At 28.5% G+C, this 20,800-nt stretch overlaps 3 protein-coding genes and 1 long non-coding RNA gene across 8 annotated transcripts; 3 read left to right on the forward strand and 1 right to left on the reverse strand.

Annotated features, from left to right (window-relative positions):
• Positions 1–2,104: 2,104 nt before the first annotated feature.
• On the forward strand, positions 2,105–2,901 carry LOC149054875 (uncharacterized). Its single transcript, XR_016192071.1, has 2 exons — positions 2,105–2,383; positions 2,458–2,901. It is a non-coding gene; the product is annotated as an uncharacterized LOC149054875 (long non-coding RNA).
• A 1,651-nt stretch (positions 2,902–4,552) lies between these two features.
• Positions 4,553–6,145, reverse strand: Fkbp12 (peptidyl-prolyl cis-trans isomerase Fkbp12). The gene is made up of 4 exons (XM_015518123.2): positions 5,947–6,145; positions 5,632–5,679; positions 5,121–5,233; positions 4,553–5,001 (listed from the first exon to the last, which is right to left on the reverse strand). Exons 1-4 carry the CDS (start codon positions 5,981–5,983, stop codon positions 4,873–4,875), a joined length of 327 nt encoding a protein of 108 aa, XP_015373609.1. The 5' UTR covers positions 5,984–6,145; the 3' UTR covers positions 4,553–4,872.
• A 2,890-nt stretch (positions 6,146–9,035) lies between these two features.
• Positions 9,036–11,498, forward strand: LOC107168641 (protein D3-like). Its single transcript, XM_015518127.2, has 6 exons — positions 9,036–9,196; positions 9,289–9,399; positions 9,474–9,597; positions 9,677–9,814; positions 10,772–10,847; positions 11,174–11,498. Exons 1-6 carry the CDS (start codon positions 9,173–9,175, stop codon positions 11,316–11,318), a joined length of 618 nt encoding a protein of 205 aa, XP_015373613.1. The 5' UTR covers positions 9,036–9,172; the 3' UTR covers positions 11,319–11,498.
• Positions 11,499–15,140: 3,642 nt separating this feature from the next.
• Positions 15,141–18,493, forward strand: LOC149054876 (phosphatidylethanolamine-binding protein homolog F40A3.3-like). 5 transcript variants are annotated; one of them, XM_089228725.1, is made up of 6 exons: positions 15,141–15,313; positions 15,478–15,594; positions 17,480–17,603; positions 17,821–17,958; positions 18,020–18,095; positions 18,176–18,493. In XM_089228725.1, the coding sequence occupies exons 2-6, from the start codon at positions 15,535–15,537 to the stop codon at positions 18,312–18,314; spliced, it is 537 nt and encodes a 178-aa protein (XP_089084851.1). In that variant the 5' UTR covers positions 15,141–15,313; positions 15,478–15,534; the 3' UTR covers positions 18,315–18,493. The 5 variants fall into 5 exon arrangements, with proteins under 5 accessions (XP_089084851.1, XP_089084850.1, XP_089084849.1 ...); XM_089228724.1 differs by having other exon boundaries at positions 15,161–15,303; XM_089228723.1 differs by having other exon boundaries at positions 15,163–15,303; positions 15,396–15,594.
• Positions 18,494–20,800: the final 2,307 nt, after the last annotated feature.

A 20,800-nucleotide genomic window follows, 5' to 3' on the forward strand; every position in this document is an offset into this window, starting at 1 on the left:
CGGCGTACTTGGAAGGTACGATTAGAGAGAAATGAGTTGATAATGAGATAGAGAGAACCAGGAAGAAATCGGGTTTTGTATAAAAGTCCTTTGTGCCACACTCGGTCGAATGCCTGAGCAACATCTAGAAATACAGCCGAGCAGAAATGTTTTCTTTCTAGAGAAGAAGCAATGTTATCTACAATTCTATGGACTTGGTGGAGGGCTGAGTGATTATTCCTAAATCCAAATTGAGTGTTTGGGATAGTATTTTGCACATTAATGATTGGGTAGATTCTTTTCAGTATTACTTTTTCGAGTATTTTAGAGAAACACGGCAATAGGCTAATTGGACGAAAAGAAGAGGGTAGATTTTCCGGTTTACCTGGCTTGTGGATTAGTATAATGATTGAATGCTTCCATGAAGGTGGAATATAAGATAGCCGAAGGATCGAGTTGAAAATGAACGTGAGGAATATTATGGATTTTTTCGGTAAGTTTTTTATTATACGATTGGTAATAAGGTCATGGTCTGGTGCTTTGTTATTGTGAAGTTTATTGATTATGTGTAGGATTTCAGACGGGGAGGTATGATTAGTCGGTAGAGACATGGGAAGAGTTTGATTGAGTAGGGATTCTATGTGCAACATGTGATCTCTGTTTTGGATATCTGGATGGGGCGTGAATCTATTTTCAAGATCTGTGGCAAATAAATTTGCCTTGTCTAAATTTGAGATAGCTAGAGAGTTGTCTGGGTAACGCAAGGGAGCAATTTTGGTTTTTTCTCTGAGGATATTTTTTGTTGCTTTCCATAAGGAGTTATCAGCGTTTTTAATAGAATTTAAATAATCGTGAAATTTATTTGAGTTGAATTTACGCAGTGTATTCTTAAGAGAAGTAGTAAGATTATTATAAATAATTATTTTGTCACTAGGCAAGTGGGTTCTTTGCCATTTTGCGCGGGCTCGACGTTTTTCATAAATTAATTGGGAGATGTGTTGAGGTATGACTTTAGTATTGATTTGGATATCACTGGTTTTAGTGGATGAGTCGATGGCTGCTTTTTGAATAAGAGAAGTAAGTGTAAGAACGGATGATTCGATATCAGTCGGGGTTTTAAGTGATGTATTAAGGTTAATTGTGTTATCTAGGATATTGCGAAATGTCGACCAGTTTGTTTTACCTGGTGTTAGGGTAGGATAAGATTTGGTGGTGTAGGAAGTATCATTCAATATTAGAATCACAGGCGTATGGTCTGAGGAGAGGCCTAATGAATCAAATATTTGAAATGTAACGTGATTTGGGAGGGTGGTGATAAAAAAGTCAAGTATGTCTGGGAGTCTGTTAGTATGTGAAGTAGGTTAGGTAGGTAGGATTTTTCGGGGAAATAATTTTTAGCTTATTGTTTATAATGTAATTATTTAACACACGACCTCTGGTGTTTGTTTGTCTAGAGCCCCATGAGGGATGTTTAGAGTTGAAATCGCCGCCTGCAATAAAAGTATGTCCTAGAGAATTGAAATATTGACGGAGGTCAAGTGTGCTCAGTTTTTGTTGCGGTGGAAAGTAAGCCGATGAAATCGTAGTGGGTATATTGTTTAGGGTTAGGGCTATATTTGTCGCTTGTATGGTATTTGATTGGTAAGTTGGAAGGATTGTATGTTTGATGTTTATATAATGTAAGTTATATAGATTTTATTATTTTATTATAATTATCAAGCTATATAAAACAACCAATATATTTATTTATGAACTAATTAATTTATACACTTTTTACATTTAGGTACTAGCTACTTATTACCTTTTTAATCATGATTTAACTAATTTTGACAACTTTTTTTTAGTTCGGCACTGTTTTTTATTTGCTTGATTTATACAAAATAACAGTTTTGTTTGCGATTGCGACTAATTAGTAGTAACTACTTAAAGTATATTTATATGTATCTTAAATTGTGGAATAGAATCTATAATAATTCCAATATTCCATCCCCATTACCTAACCAATATGCCATATGGCCATATACCATAAATTCAAATTATTAAATATGTGATAAACTGATAATTAGTTCGAGATTTAAATTGTGATAGTAGAGGACGCTAGCGTCGTTTTCCACAGTTGTGAGTCAATCTCATCTTCATACTTTTAAACATTTCGGTATAGGTCGATGGGCAACATGTATATCTTAGATCGTGATTTGTTACTTTGTAGTTCGATAGTAAAAGTAAACTACTTAGTAACAATAGTAACTACTAATCTTTGAATACTCTTGTTTCTTGTACAATTTTATGTAGTTAGTGTAATAGTATTTTATTAAATAATTTTAATTCTTATTTACAAACATGGACAAGACTGTGTCAAAAACCTCTGTTATAATGTTTCTGTTTTCAATTGGCATATCAGCAGGTAAATAAACAATAAGCTACACACTAATTATAACTGTTTTCCAATTTTTTGTTATACTAGCATTTTACTTAAAGGGGCCGCAATATGGACAAATAGAGAACAATTGATAAATATTGTAAAAAACTTATTTAGAAGAGATAATCAAGCAGATCATCAAGGATTGTATGAAGCTTTACATGTATTGAGAAAAGGAAGAAAGAATGAGAACAATTCAATAGAGAAATGCAGACGATATGAAACGCCATCAAAAAAATGATAAACCATTAAAGTATTTTTATATTTTATAACCATGAATTAATTAATTTTACATTGCATCAAAAAAATTTTTATTATACTTAAAAATAAAAATAAGGTATATCGTTCATGGTACCTACTCAATTTATTTTATTTTTATTGGTTTATTGGCACAACTTAAGTTGTTAGCTTACAACAATATTATAATATTAACTACATATTAATGAGTATGTTAAATTTCTAAGATTGAATTATACATGTTAGTATATTTATAAATACAATAATTTTTTACTGATGTTTTCAATTGAAACCTTTGTCTGCAATCCCTACAATGAAGAGATGTTTGAATGAGAGAGGTTCCCTGCAGATTTGACACAGTGTCTGTCAGTAAACTTTTTCATTGCAATCAATTCCGTACTGACCTAGTGACTTATTTTGTTATAATATCTTGTGGCTAGTATATAATAATTCCTCTAGGTCTATGAATAATTATACCAGAATCAAATTGGTATAAACTACGAAGGAACATTTTTTAATAGATTATAAATAATTGCATATTTGCATTAGTTAATAGGTACAATAATTATTCCTAATTCTATTTATTATTAAAAAGAAAAATATTTTGAAAACACTCTTATTTTATCAAAATATTTGTAATCATCTAGTGTTAACTTTGACATGACAAAAATATGTGTCAAAGTTCTATAGATGTATTACAACAACTAAGATTAGATATGAAATTTTAATGGAATTGAAATGGTTGATAGATATCAAGTTATTCCTAAATTGAAAATAAAAGTTTTAGATATTTAAAAAAAAATCTAATAGAATATTATAAGTAGATTAATGATATAATTATGCCAGAAAAACTTTCTGAAGATCTAACAAAAATAGTTTGTGAAACATTGAACTTCAACACATGATTTGAAGATAAAGATGGTAATTTTAATAGCATGTGACAATATGTCAGTATCTGACAAATTGGAAGCAAAAATGACAAAATTAATTTTGGTTATTTTTCTAACTTAAAAATAAAATAACAGTTTACTTAAAGTTTTAACATCCGTAGATATAATATTGACAAATTTCGTCAAAATGAACATTATATAGGTAGTTAAAAAATCATATTGGCCTACCTACTCAACAATGATACTTTTAACGACTGCTATTCAAGAAAATAAATAATTGAAAAAAAAATAGGATACCAATTATGCCATACATTGAAAATAGTATTACCTACAACTGACAAAATGTATATATTTATTATTTATGCATACTAATTAACCTAGGTAATATAATCTTATATATAAATAAGTTAAACAAAAAAAATCAATCAGAAATAAGTGATAACAAATATTTTGTGGGATCAGGAAAATAATAAACATAATTATCAGTCCAGAATTTTTTAAATGTCACTAAATCATGTAATCAACTTGATTATTCTTTTATTTGTAAAAGCAATATTGTTTTCCTACTAAAAATTTTTAATATGGTAAATTGCAATATAAATTAATGATGTATGATTTCAGGACATAGGTTATGGTAACCCTACTTACCCCTTTTTAGGTACTTCAATATATTAAAAGCTTTTAATATCGAATACTAAAAATATAATTTACGTAATACACATTACAAACCCTTTACAGTTTAACAGTCCCATTAGTCCCATAGACTTATGTTGAAAAAACATTAAAACCAACTTTTAATGCACTGAATCCCAATTAACAACTCTTTATCATAACAATTGAAAGTGTTACAAATTATCCAACAAATTACATTCCAAGTTTTGGTGAAAATCATCATCAATTTTATGTACAATGGTTCAATGATGTGTAACAACCCATAATAGTAATTACTTAACAATAACCAAGTAGTCAATGTGTGGATTGATTTTTGCGAATTGTCGACAAATAACATATAAAAAAAAAATAATAATTATAGACATTTTGTTTATTAATTGATGTTTTCAATTATAATTCTGTTTGTTTTAAAAGAAAAAAAGTTATATATTTATCGCATTGCAATAATATTCTATTTAGTAATAGATTATTCATTGATAATTAGAAATCACTTATACATAATTTTGGCAATTTAGTAACTAAATAAATCTGTTAAGATAATATTGTTTAACACTAATTCACAATAATATTTAGCAATGAAGTTATTTGAACGGAAAAACATATTGGTCAGTCTTGAAGGTGCATTTTTTTGTTCAAGAATATAAGTAGTAATTATAGCATGTGTTTTGAACAATTTTATTCGCATTTGATGAGTTCAACATCAAAAATCAGTGTAGCATTTGGAGGAATGACACCAGGATGTCCCAGGGCTCCATAGGCATAATCTGGAGAACATGTCAGCTTAGCACGAGAACCAATGCTCATCTAGAAAAACAAAATGATTAAAGATGAGAAAAATATTATTTAGATAATAATTATTACTATTAGTTTTTTTTATATAAATATTCATTTTATATACAATTATTAATTTAATGTTTTCTCACCTGGGCCACTCCTTCATCCCAACCTTTGATAACTTCTCCTTTTCCAATCTTGAATTTGAAAGGCTTATTACGGTCGCGCGACGAGTCAAATTTCTTGCCATCAGTTAATGTACCTATAATATATTATTTTAGTAATAAATTAAGAAGCAACTAAAAAGGTAAAAAGTAATAATGGAAATTGGAAATATTTTTCAAGTGTGGTGGACCCAGTAACCATTGCGTTATTTGGAAAGCACAAATAGAGAAATGCATAGTGTAAGGTTCCTAGTTATTTGTAACAGAGTGAAACATTTTCAGAGTAGAACGTAAAATATTAATTATTAACTTCTAGGGAAAAAAAACAACAAGAGAAATTAGAGACGTAACTAAATTTAGTACAGGTTGTTGGTTAACGTTTAAGCGAGAACAATAACGAAAACGGGGGCACAATCATACTGATTTTGTGCGAAAGTTTTTGGCGGCATTGCCAGACGCCAGATAATCTGTTTACACGATTTTTATAGTACGTTACCTGTGTAGTGCACGGTAACGGTTTGGCCTCGTTTCGGGAAAGTGGCACCTGTGAAACACAAACAAAAAACGATGTAATCAATAACAGAGTTGTGCGATTGTCGGACAGGAGCAGCAAGCGGTCGCCATTCGTCCACCTCGTATTATAAAAATTTAACGATTTCTATGTGACAACATCGTTGTGCCTTACAAGACATATATGACACATAGTAAAAGCAAAATTTGAAATACGTGTGAAACACTGACGCCGGCCGGTCGCTCTTAGCATCAGCCGACAGCCAACCGATCGACGCCATCACATGACGTCTTGTCTTACCGTCTCCTTCGGCTAGGAATGTGACGTCGACGCCCATCGTTAATTTGGACTAGTAATTGGTATTTTTGAATAAAGCGAAAAATTATAAAATATGGGCACACGGCACACGCGTTATCCGCTTCGACAACGAAGAAACAATCGGAAAGACGGAAATGGTACACGGGAGAGGAGGAGTGGATCTGTATTGAATGAATGAGTGGTATATGAAGAGAGGGGTGGTAGTGGTACCAAAGCGTAGCCAAAACGTTCCCGAATATTATTACAGAGTAGAGTAAGTTGTCGGCGGTGGTGGAAAGATTGCGAGTTCACTGTAAATTACAGTGTTGCCATAATGCCTGAACGGAAAGAGTACAACTGTATAGGCTGTAGTTGCTATCCACCACCTGCCGACAATTGTACCACTAGTTTTATTGTCAAATAAATCTGTATAATCATCACGATTTAAGATATTATATAGCTGGTTGCACATCGTCCTATAATAAACGGCTTTCAGATTCAGATTGGTTTACAAACAGACTGTAAATAATTAATCACTAGCGCCCATGTGTCAAAATTCAGAACTAATTTTAAAGTGAAATTCAAGGGATATAATATACCTTACCGCCTTTTTATTTATTCAAATGACAAGTAATTTGGTATTCGTAATAATTGTTATAAACTATAAATCGGTATTCGTATTTATCGACTCATCATTTTTGTTTAAAATGACTTGCTGTGTTCCGTTATATTAAAAAAATACAGTACAAAAATAAACGTACTTTCTTAGTTCCTAAAGAAGAAACTTTGTCGCATCTGTGGGAACAATTGATTGGATGTCAATTAAAACCAACTTCCAGAAATTTGCGAATTACATTTTGAAATAGATGACGTTATAAAAACATGGAAATCTGGTCAAGATATAAGTAAATATATTGTAAGTATTAAATACCAATTTTATTTTATTAACAAATCCTTAATATTATAATTATTAACAGTATTTTTTTTTCGACAGATGGTAAATACTACTGATTTTGAGATTTTGACAGCGATAACAAAAAACAAAATTCCAGTTATTTTTTAAAAATTAAAATTTTAAGTTTAAACTGGATTTTAAAATAAATATTTTAATGTAAGATGTAATTGTACTATGAACTAAAAATGTATTTTTTTAATTATTATTTTGAAATAACCACTTTTTTAAATGTATAATCTATACAATATTTCTATAAACAAAAAAAATTTAGTACCTATATTAGTATGAAACCAAGTATTAAATGGCATTATTATTATTACCACGGCAGCGGCATAGTTTAAAAATAGGTACTTATACGACCTACAAAATTATCTGTAACTGTAATGAATTATGAAATATGAATATTAATTATTAAATATTAACTGTGGACAAATTTTGGATTTACGTGAATACTGAATAGTAAAATAATACGTAATCACATATCATAATACATATGTATTATAAAAATATTTTCTTATCTTAGTAATTTAAGTATTTTATTTTCCCGATTATTGATCTTAAGTCATATTTAAACTATAAAAATATAAATTTTTTTCCTATAAATAATGTTTTACAAAAATGTCTAAAAAAAAGCAAAAAACATCGAAACATGCACTAAAAGATGAAATATGCAATTAAAATTATAAAATAAACCCTTAAAATAGAAAAATGCCGAAAAATGCAAAAATATGAGCTAAAGAAGTTTCATTTTTTTAATAGTTATGTCGTGAAACAAATTTTGTACTCACTTAGCATATTATAAGATCAACCAGAATAAATATGCAAATGCATACAAATCTGCGCTCTATACTAATCAGTACCTATTGCATTTTAAAGTAATTAATATAAGAAAAATGAAGCCATCATATACCAACATTTAGTAAATATTATATTTGTATTGGGTTAGACGTTGGGATTTTTGGACAGAACTATAAAAGTCAAAGTTTGCTGGCTAGATATACGTACATCCATTATTTTTAAATGTGAATTATTACATAATATTAATCGAAGTCGCATGATTTATATGATATCTTAAATAACACAATTTAAATAAAATTTCAGATGACACTAATAGGTAAGTCAAAATTATTAATAACTAATAAGTAATATTATATTGTAAGTTGTTGTAGACTTAGTGTTATAATTTATTATATTAACTTAAATAGAAATAGGAACATATACGATATACATAGGTATTTACAATCCAACAATTCAAAAAGATTAAAATATGAAATGAATATTTTTAAGTAGGTATAATATAAATGATAGCTATTATTTAGCGAATCTTTTAGACCTTAGTATTTTATAATACAATTGTAGTTACAATTTAATATATAAATTAAAAAAACCTTCAAAATCGACCGTAAATTATTATTAATGAAAACTGTATATAATTCGTAACTATTGTAATACATAAATAATACGAGTATAATGGTAATGGTAGGTTTAATTTCGAAAACAATAGAAATTATGGTATAATAATAAAAAATAGCTGTTGTTAAGTTGCAATTTTTAAGTAATAGAGTACTAAAATCGTAAACTATTGTTAGATCTATTCTATGAGTTGTACTAAATTAAGAAAATCTTATTATTTTCGAAAAATTTTTCGTGATGGTAGCCAGGATATAAATTAAAATATATAATACAATTATACTTTGGTACATCATTTATCTGCCACGAAGTCTGCACTTTGAATTTATTAATATAAAATTGTAAATGCAGAATGTGTCGGTACAGGACATAATAGGTATGTTAAATTGGTTTTTTCCTATGTATGATATTATGCACTAATATTTTTTTCCAACATTCGTCATTATATTTTTAACCATCATATAATTCTGAATTATTAAAATATTATTGTTCCAAGTAATTACTTCTATGTATAATTAGTTTATTCTGTTATATAAAATAATTAATATATAATGAATAATGATTATTAAATTTTATATTTCTTGTAAATGATCCTTTGAAGTGTATTGTAAAATTATAATGACCTTCAGAGACCAAAGTAGAAGTACCTATAGTAGTATAGTTGTGTAGTAGTAGTAGTAGTAGTAGTACTGTTGTTGTAGTAGTAAATAATATTATTATGATTATTCTCTATATAATATATCTCCGAGTGGATGTTTTTAGTTCATTTACCGTCTACTCACGTATTGGTTCAGACACCTTAGATATCAGCTTTACCTGTAGTAGGTAATAGGCTATTGGTTAACTAATTTTCAAAATACAAATATGTGGCACTTTAGCTTGTGCTTAGTAAGTAACCATTTTTACATACATAAACATTTTTCTTTCTAAAATTCTTTTGGTTTATTAAAAATAAAAATGTAACACTCTTCACTCTATAGATATGTATCACGGTCGGCGTTTCTGCACAAATATCAAATGTCGATCAAGCCATGAAAAATCAACAAGTTGTACCTCACGTAATTCCAGATGCTCCAAAAGAAATTATACAAGTAAACGAATAAAAAAACATAACATACCTACAAAAAAATTATTTTAAATCGAAAACATTAAAACCATATTTTAGGTAAATTATTTGAGTGGCGCGGAAGCATTACTTGGCAATGAACTTACACCTACTCAAGTGAAAGACCAACCGTCAGTTAGTTGGAATGCTGACCCTAGTTCATTTTACACGCTATGTTTGACCGGTATACATTGAATAATTTTATTTTAACATATTATACTAAGATATTTTTAGTTACTATTATTTTAAATTGTTGCTTTCAGATCCTGATGCTCCGAGTCGCGCTGAACCTACAATAAGAGAATGGCGTCATTGGTTGGTGGGAAACATACCCGGTGGAAATGTGAACATGGGAGAAACACTTACCGGATACATAGGTTCTGGACCTCCACCAAAAACAGGTATTATATAATGATTAATGAATCTATTTTATATATAGATTTATGACTAGGTACCATAAGTGTCCAAGTAACTGTTAGGTCACGAATAAGAAGATGTTTTATTCTTTTATTATATATGATTCTATAATGTTCATGGATGCGATCAGTGATGTCTATTTTTTATCCTTCTTATTGGCTTCAGAATGAATCATAATATTATGTCGATTATTATTGAGCCATAATTTAATTACATTTGATGTTGATTAGTCACTCAAAGTTGGCACGTTAACTTTAAAGTAAATGAGTATCTTAATTATTCTTTAATATTCTATTATCTGGTGACTAGATCTTTCTTTAACCGTTTTCATAACGCCTAACTATGAAATTCGACTTCTGTGTCAGCATTGGTCATAGCTTTATAGTTTGAATGATAGAAATATAAACGAGTCTAAAACTTACAAACATATTTTAGTTTTTATTTAAATCTATTTGTAATGAGTTTTATCGTAGCTTATTTTAATCTTTTATTCTCTGTTAAATTTGTTTACCTACTCACAATCATAATTAAAATAATAAATAATGAACTAATTAATTTTTAATTAAATCAGTATTCACAAACAATATTGCTCGTTTAAATATATACACTAAGCTACAATTTTAAAAAATCACAATATTTTCGTTTGTGTGTTTTAAATGAATATTAATAATTTACAATACACTCAATGTACAAATTATAGTAATTATACACACTTTTTCTTTTCAAAAATTTAATTTTGTACTTTACGGTTGTACAAGGAGCCTTGGCAGCTAATACCTCGATGTACACCTTAGGTAGCATGTGCGCATTTTTATTTTTCGTAGCGCACATTTGAGATTTTTGTGCACCAAATGTATCATAATAATGTATCATCAGAAATAGCCGCCGAGTACAACAATTGAAAGAAATAAAAAAAAATGATAATGATTATGATTTTCCAGGATTACATCGATACGTGTTTTTAGTATACAAACAACCATGCAAATTATCATTCGATGAGCCGCGTGAAAGCAATAGGTAATACATCATATGATATTTAACATTAATGTAATTGACTATATACAGGGCCGGCTATAGACAAAATGTATCATAGGCGAAATCAAGATTTGCAACCCTTTCGTTTTTGTAGTCTAAGCATCAACATTTTACCCTGAATACGGCGCTGCCTATGCCTATCACCAAAGGAATGCCACCCCTAGGCATAGTCCTGTGTCACCTGTGCCTTCCGCCGGGCCTGTATATATAAATGCCTATATGCCCTATAATAATGATACCAATCAATAAACCTAATGTGTATTTTTTACTGTACTCATTTCTTATTTCTTATTTATTCTATTATATAGATCTATCGAACATCGTGAAAAATTTTCAATCAATAAATTTGCATTGAAGTACAATTTAGGAACACCCGTGGCTGGTAATTTTTATCTAGCCCAATACGACGATTATGTTCGAATTCTATACCAACAATTTGGAATTAATCTATGATCTATCTTAATTCAACAATAAGTAGCAAAAATAGTAACTCTATATTATTTAAGTGGTCACAAAAAAAAAAAAATTATACAGAAAATAATAATATTTAAGCGACTATTTGAGTTTCAAAGTCTATGGTATTTTATATATATAATATGTAAATTCGTAAAATAAAAATTACCTTATAAAATATATTATGTCTTTTTCTAGTCTTTTACCATTGTATATACGAATAATTTACATAACTCATACATTTTAAGAACGGTACATACTCTATAGTAGAAATTACATTTCATTAAGTTCCTCGTTAAAATATTATCTGTTAGTCATATTGATAATTTAAAATTTCATCCTCGCACCATTATAGATATATTTTTTATTTTAATAAATTTCAACTGAATAATTAGCACCAATGAGCTTAATAGGTTTTTATCAGGTTACCTTACATAATATATATATATTTATGTCATATATTATGAGTATTGTATAGAAGCGTACCTACCTCCTATATAAATATATTATACATAATAATATTATATACTATTAGCTGTTTTATGTTAGTAGATTTGTTTTTTTTTTTTAAAGTTATGTTATCTTTATTAGATAACCGTTATAATAAATTAATAAGTCACTTACTGCCTTCTAACTATGGGTACTTCTAATGAATTAATGCATTAATACCTATATTTAATATAATATGTACAAAATGTAAACATTTTAGGTTCAAATGCAAAATGAATGCTGTTTATTGTTATATGAGTTAATACTTTTATATTATCATACATTTTAAAAGCGCCGACGACCCCATATTATGTGCATGTTATTTGAAATGTAGATACCTACCTACCTACCTACTTAATGATATTTTATTTAAATGTAAATTAAAAATTTTGGGATCTTATAGCATTTGAATATTTCTTATGAGACACTTAAAAAATAGCTGAGTAAGCTTAAAATGTGTTCCATGATACAGAGAACTCATATTAAAAATTTTATTCTGCCATTTTATTTGCATATTTTGCGATTTTTAGTTTTTAGTGCTTTTTTTGGATTTTTACATGTTTTGAATCAAAATCGTTCATATTTTATGAAATCTTACTTTAGTATACGTGTTTTTAGATTTTTACCAATTGAATTTTAAATCTAATAAATTGTAAATGTATAGATTAAGTAAATAGACCGATTACGCTGATACCACGCTGTACAACAGCAAAAATATATAGCTATATAATATAATATTATGATCATTTTCGTAATATTAAGTACTTGGTTCTGATTTATATTAGCTGCTGATTTTGTTGGTTTTTTTTTTGTTGATCCTATTGTAATCATTAATCGTCGATTATCAACGAACGAACATTGAATCGTTGTAAGTGATTATATTAAATTATTAATTAACACTTTCATTTTTTGCATCTTGTGTTGTTTTTATTGCATATTTTTAGCGCATACTTAGAGTTATTTAAGGTAATATTAAAGCGCATATTTATGGAATTTTAAGTGCTATAAAATCCCAACCCTGGTAATTAATAATATTTTAATGAGTTTAATGTAATAATATTACTCATTATTAAGTTAATAATGATAGCTCACGTCTAGCTATCTGTCGACCACGGGAGAATACCAAGAAATGTTAAAATAAAAATTATGATTCTGATATAATAATTATCATATTATTATTGACTCTCACAAGTCTCACAGATTTGTGTAACGCGTGTACCTATCAGATTATTATGTTATGTAAAATGTATCGTACTCTAGTAACTTGTTTTTTAGTAAAATTGTTTACTGATAAATAATTAATTATATCATTGATTATAAATATTACTTATTAGTATGATTATAAGTATATATTTATAAATGAATAAAAATCGTTAGAAGTATGTAGGTACCATTAGTGTTTTCTTATAGTTATGACTTATGACTTTTGAGTGTAAATCTCAAAAGATGTAATTATAATTATTAGACTTATATGATAGCATTAAATAAATTGATATTAAATCTTATAAGGTTATATTATGATAATAATTCATTTTTGTACTTTATTTAATTTTTTATTGGTCTTGAAATTATAAAAATTTTTGCTTCGACAATCATGGCCATCATACATTTTGTATATACCTACTTAATGCCTGGATATTTTTTGGTACATTTACATCTTATTATCTAATCATTTAATCATTAATGTTAAACACACTAAACATTCATTAATTATATCTATAAAATATTTATGTGATTCATATATTTATACTAATTATTTTTCTTTTTTACAGTATTTTTGTTGCCTAATCTTATTTTTATTATATATTTATATATTTATATCTATAGCCGTACTTCATAGTCTTTCAGGATAGAGACTTCTATAATTCTAAGTTAGCACAAAATTCTGTCTAATAAACCTTAACCTTAGTATAGTTTGTGCTTTTATACAATTATTATGATTCAAAAGAATAACGGTATAATTATTATTATATGAAACAGGTAAATGTGATACACCAAAGTGCGGGTATGATCAGGCTCGTATACAGGGAGGGGATTTAGGGGTTAACCCCCCACCGAAATTTTGAAAGTGGTTATATATTTATAATATGTTATCGCAATCTTGTCGGAAGACGGACTTTACAATTTTAAACCACCTCCCTCCCCCGAAAATTTATCCTGGATACGTGCTTGGATATGGACGGTATGGTAGTGTTTCCTAGGTCCATAAAAGGAACGATTCATTTCATATTTCGTAAGCATAGGTGAACAGTAAATAATTTTTATACATTAAAATATTGGAAATAAAGTGATGTCTTAAGTCTGTTAACTGTCGAAATAACTAATTTCGATCATGGTTCGCTCGTTTCACGTTCGTCGATTTGATTGGACCAAAAGTAACAATCACACCTAAAGCACAGATTAAAATATAATATATTAATTAATTAATTTAATCCGTGGTGACAGACGAAAGGGTAATCGGAAAAAAAAGCCCCGACTATAATAGGAAAAAAAGTCCCAACTAAATTCATGACACATTTTTATCATGGTGTACATTTTATAATTTTTAATTTTTAAACAATATAGGTACCTATCATAATACCTATTTTTACTTAACACTATTATTTAACAATTATTTTTAAACAATATAATTATGTGACACTTTTTTGGATATAGGACCTACCTATAACCATATAATATCTATATACAATATAATAATACAATGCAATGTATGTAGGTAGTTTAATAAAAGTCATCGACATTTGACTTTATCTCAAAAAGTTTGAAGGATTGTAGACTCTATCTGGAAACTGGTCTTGGTATCAAGTAGATACTATCTACAATATTTTATTATTACAAATGTGGTTATATACTTGTTTTATTTTTTTTTATAGTTACCTTTCAATACAATAAATATATCACCTAGTATAATAAATTAGATACATAATACTATAGTTAAATAATTTAATAATTAGTGTAAAACAATAAATAATAAACATATTGATAAAAAACTCGTATTGTATTATATTATATTTATGATTATAGCGTTCAAGAAGTGTTAAGTAAAAATAGGTATAAAATATAGGTATTATAGGTACCTAAATTGTTTAAAAATTAAAAATTATAAAATGTACACTATGATAAAAATGTGTTATGATTGTAGTTGGGGCTTTTTTTTACGGTGTATTGATATAGGGGCTTTTTACCTGGGAAAGTTTTTTTCTTAGATTCGACGAAAGAAACGATTAGCTGGTGTACTCATTATGATTCGTCTCCCCTCCAATGTCTTCCGAACGACCCGTCAGTTATCATTATTCACTAATCACTTATCACTACAGAGCACAGACTGACGTTGCCCCGTAGTGGTAGTAGTAGAGTGTAGACAGATTAGAGAGACTGAAGTTGTCCCGGGCTCCCGGCATATAATATTCATAAAAATCGGGAACTGTCTTTTGAACTCGTAAATCGCTAAAAAGAATAAAACCATACGTCGTGATACCAGAAGGTATACAGATAGGTAAGACACAGTAAGTTACACTTTACATTTAAGTGTCAAAGTTAAAACTTACAATCTATTTTAGTTCACCGGTACACGCTTTATATTTATAGTCTATAGATGGCATTGTTGATAAAATCCGCCATTAATTACTGTCACCTGACTACTCGAGCTAAACATTTGATCGTTCCACAGTTCACTGCTGCGTTCACTGCTCGTTCATCTTACTCAACCAAATCCTCCGTCGCCGCCATGCTTGAACACGAAGTCGTTCCGGATGTGATTCCTGTTGCACCCAGCGACAGAATTGAAGTAATATAATATTATGTTCATTTTTATCGTTAAACTTTATGATGCCACCACACTATATTCTTATTTCTTTGTTCTCTGTGGAGAATTTGAGTCAGTCGTACACATAATAGAATTTTATACTATTATAATTATCTATTAGGTATGCCTGGGTTCAGCAATCATCAATCTTTTGTTGTTAGATAATTTATAGTATTTGATTATATATTAAGTGTCTTATTATCAAACCTGTTGTAATTACCTAGGTATTATATATTTCTGGTTTGAATGTAGTTTTTACGATATTTCACACAAGTCATACCTAATTAATATTAAAAATATTACAATTTGAAAATATTTATTCATGGCAAAGGCATCTGGACACCCGTCTACATGGTGTTTATGTTCTAAACTGTAAGTTTGATAATATGCCAACTCATTCTAATACAAAATCTTATTACATATGATTGGTTTTGCTGAATACAAATTAAATTTGCACTTGGGTCAAATGGAGAAAACATACAGTTCACTGACCTTTTTTTTTTTAATGTTCTTCAAAATTAATTGTTTAACAAAGGTCTTATAATAGTATGGGATCAATTTATGGTGGAACATGTTTTACACTAACACCTCCATCAGTTTTTGGCTTATATCAAATGAATATTTTTCAAGCAACAAAATAAAATTGTCTACCTATCTAGTTAAGTTACAAGTTTTTCCTTAGTCAATTTTTGTAATAGGTATTTTCTTGAGAAACATTTGTTGGAAAATCTTAACAACTTTACAAACAATTGAAAGTATATCTGGTTAATAATATATAATATATCTATGATGATTAATAGCAAATCACATATTAATCGATATTATGTCTGATACACATACTCAGTGCTTTCTATTGAGAATTGTCAGTAACTTGTTAATTGGCTTAACAATTAATTTTTATAAATAATAATGATATTTTATCTGATAAATGATTTAGGTACATTTTAATATATAACGAGGAAGGAATGTATAATGTCATATTATGATGCATCAAAGTTATGATTCATTTTGACTATTTAGTTCCAATATTTTAATTGCTTTATGTAATAGACTCCTGATAAATATAGAAAAATCCTTTATCATGAATTTGCAATTAATTGTGAATTATGTGGTTTATGCTTGGGAAGGTATGACATCCATTTAACCTGATTCCAAGAATTATCTAATAGTATATATGCAATTATGAATTATTATTATAGAAATTCATTATCATAGATATTGTGATATGAGAACACAACTCGCCTTATTTTATTTCAAATGACCGGCTGGGAGAACACCACACTTATATAGTAGACTCAGATCATCTCATTTTCAGATGTGACTCTTCTGAGATACTGCATAAATCTTTACATTACCCTGTCTTATGAATTAAATAAGAATTTCAGAATTTTTATAGAAAAATACTGAAATATTTCGACCACTTTTGAGAATGGTACACCTTCATGTATTGTCTCTATCTTATAAACGCATAATATAGCAAATTTTCGTTCTGAATAATCCATTTATCTCTGTTATATTTAATTTTAAAGTGAACTGACCTATTCTATAATTTAAAAGTATTTTTTATGTTTTAATTTCAAAGTGAGTTATTTAAATTTAAAAATCTACAAACAATTTGGTATGTTATGGAGACATTTTTTCAACTTACCACAATTTCTTCCATATTTGATTGTCAATATTTGGGGCTTATTACGTTAATGTGATGTATGTATGTTGAGTAAATTAAGTTAAATTAAGTGAACCGTGTATTCTGTCTTAAATAATAATGTTTATAATTTTTCAAGTAATTCAAATACATCCTATCTCTTTTAACATTACCTATATTGGCTATATTAATAAATTTATTTTAATCTTTTTGATATCATAGGTGTCATATCCAAGTGGAGTGACTGTTAATATGGGTAACATACTCACACCTACTCAAGTAAAAGATGAACCATCAGTAAACTGGCCTGCTGATCCAAATGCTTTGTATACTCTTTGTATGACAGGTAATGCATAAATTACATCTACATAACTTTGTTTATTAATTATATTATATTAACAACATACACACAGTATATTAGTTGGTTGTAAAAATGTAGTATATTTATTTGTATATAAATTTGCATATTATGAAAAGTATAATTACTAGCTATACATAGATGATATAGTAAATGTACATTATCAAATATTAAAATATATTCTAATTTACAATTGTTGTCTTAGATCCTGATGCACCAAGTCGTAAGGAGTATACATACAGAGAATGGCATCATTGGCTTGTTGGAAATATTCCTGGTAAAGATATTACAAAGGGTGAAACACTTTCTGAATATGTAGGCTCTGGACCTCCACCTGAGACAGGTAAAAAGAATAAAATTTATTTAACATGTTAAAATTGGTAATCATACAATTTTGGTTTTAGGACTTCACCGATATGTATTCTTAGCTTACAAACAACCCTCGAAGCTGAATTTTGATGAACCCCGTTTAACCAACAGGTAGTTTATAATATATTTAATATTAATACAGCAATACATGTCACTAATCTTGCTTAATTCTTAAATATTAAACAATTTAGATCAGCAGAAAAGCGGGAAAAATTTTCTATTGCTAAATTTGCACTCAAATACAATTTGGGAAATCCGGTTGCTGGAAACTTCTATCAAGCACAATATGATGATTATGTACCATTGCTATACAAGCAGCTTGGTGCTTAAGTCATAATTTAATTATAAAATTCAGTTTCTCACTGCTCAAATACATGATCAAATTTTAAAATATTGAAATTGAAAACAATAGTAATTTTATGTAATACAATTTATTTATAAGATATAAGAATCAATTTTGGATGTGGTCATTATTGTTAAAATAAAAAATAAATATTTTTCATTGATAACTTTTTCTGAAATAATAACTATTTTAAGTAAATTATATAATCTCCTTATATAAATGTTGAAAATGGTTAGTTAACCTTACCCAACTTATCTTACATAAAACATTTAGTAAAATGCAGCTATTGGTAGTCTTGTCAGAATACTATTATATTTACCATCCTATATTTATTTTATGTATATTGTAAAATATACTTAGTTTTTTGTAGTAATGATAGTTATCTTATAAATATTTAATATAATTTTGCTTATAATATTAAATAATAGATCATAAATTGTTTGTATTTCAAAAATGGCGGTTTACAATAGGAATGACTTGTTATGGATGTCAAAGAATATTATCTAAGAACAGGAGTGTAATCCATATATGTGCACACAGAGGGTGCAGGGTAAGAAACTGCACCTCCAGCAAGTTCAGCTTAGAAATAGAAAGATAGATAAATAATACTTTTTAAGTTATAATTTTTTTCAAACCCGCGGTCACACGATGTGTGCTATTAGTGCTTATATATACGAATCTACACTGTACGAAACACGATTAAAATCAACAATCGTTTTCTGTTATTGCAGCGTGATAGTCGATAGATAGTAGCTATATAGACTCGTTATCTTGAATTATAATTTAAAATTATTATTTACATAGGTAACTAACATTAACTTTTAAGAGAAATACAATTATTAAAATTATTATTAATTTTTTTTTTTTTTTTATTAATCCTGGCCTGACTTGTTATGTGGCTAGGTAACATACTAAAATGTTCAATCTGTTTGTACTATGCACCCTCAGCAAAAATGTCCTGGGAACGCCTATGGTGTAATCTTAATAGATTTGTAATTGACCTTTTAAGCTTTTCCATACTTTTGACACTAAGAGAACATACCTATACAGTATACTGGTATACAGCAAATTCTTCCTACTAGTCGTCATGCCAAATGAGACCAGTTTCATTATGGTAAGGTGTGTGAGAAAGCGAGAAGAATGATTTTTTTACAAACAGGTCTTAGAAAGGAGTACTCAGAAAGTTTTATATACCCTAAAAATGAAGTATATTGGTGCCATATAAATTATAATACATTAATATCTACATAATTTATTAGGATAACTATGTCTGTCGTATAGCATGCAGTCTGCAATTACCTATAATTATAAAATTGTAGCTAAACAAAAGAAACGTGTACTTATGAAATATTTGGTTGTTTTTTACTTTATAATTATGTTTAATGAAGAGCAACAATATTCGTATCAAACCTATTTCATTATTACATAAATTCAATTTAATTGTCCCCGGTCATTATATTGAAATGTAGTTTTTATTGTAATGTAATAATATTTAATAACTATACAATGTGTTTCATGCAGTTAAATGATCTTTTAAAGTTTGAAGCATATTATTGGAAATAATATACTTGTATATATATTCAAAACTGACCTTCATAAACCAATGTAGTTTATAGGTAAGTACTACTGTACTATTATAGCTATTTATTTATTTTTATATTTTTTTATCTTGGTATCGTCGAACGGGGGGAGTACTGCCTCTGCTCTGCATTCTCGCCGGTCCGCCATCATTTATTGGTATGAAATAATTATAATTACAATTTTAATATTAACATCATGCGCTTGTCACCTCACAATAAACTGCGGGTTACAATTGCGGTGTATACAGTACAAGCTTTCTTAGCTATCTAGCTTTTGGATTCATGCTAATAAAGTAATAGCTATTTACAATTTACAATATCACATATATTTGGTTTGTTCGGGTGATGGTTGTCTTTTTCACAGGCTGGCTAGCCAGCCCGCCGCCTTTGTAGTCTCGTACTATGGTGCGTTGGTGTGTCTTTACAACTCCTCCTCCTCCTTGGTAATCAGTAATTTCTTGACATACCGTTCAACTGCTGCCCATTTTTATTTAGCATGATAGGTATGATCGTCTCTGACGTGACGTCCTCTCCTACAGTGGCTTCAAGTTCTGTGAGTTTTTTAGCCCATCGTCCGCATAGGCATTTATTTAGGTAGGTACCTACCCCAATAGTAGAAGTGTATATTTTGATTATTTTCTATGTTTAACTCAGAGACCTGAGTGAAACATTTTAATTCATTAATAATTCTTAGACAACCAACTAATTAACACACTTCAGCTTTACCTATCGGTTTCTTAACTTTCAAGAGATATGATGTGATGCTTTACTGCTTAAGCTTGTGTCTAGCTAGATATTATTTTGATATAAACATTTTTCTCTCCACGATTATTTTGGTTGGTGAAAAAAATATAGACACGATCGGCGTATATGCACCTATACCTGCTTTGTCG

Source organism: Diuraphis noxia, unplaced genomic scaffold (genome assembly GCF_037042655.1).
Source record: "Diuraphis noxia isolate RWA-SAM2 unplaced genomic scaffold, SU_Dnox_SAM2 contig0005, whole genome shotgun sequence".
Classification (NCBI taxonomy): Eukaryota; Metazoa; Arthropoda; class Insecta; order Hemiptera; family Aphididae; genus Diuraphis; species Diuraphis noxia.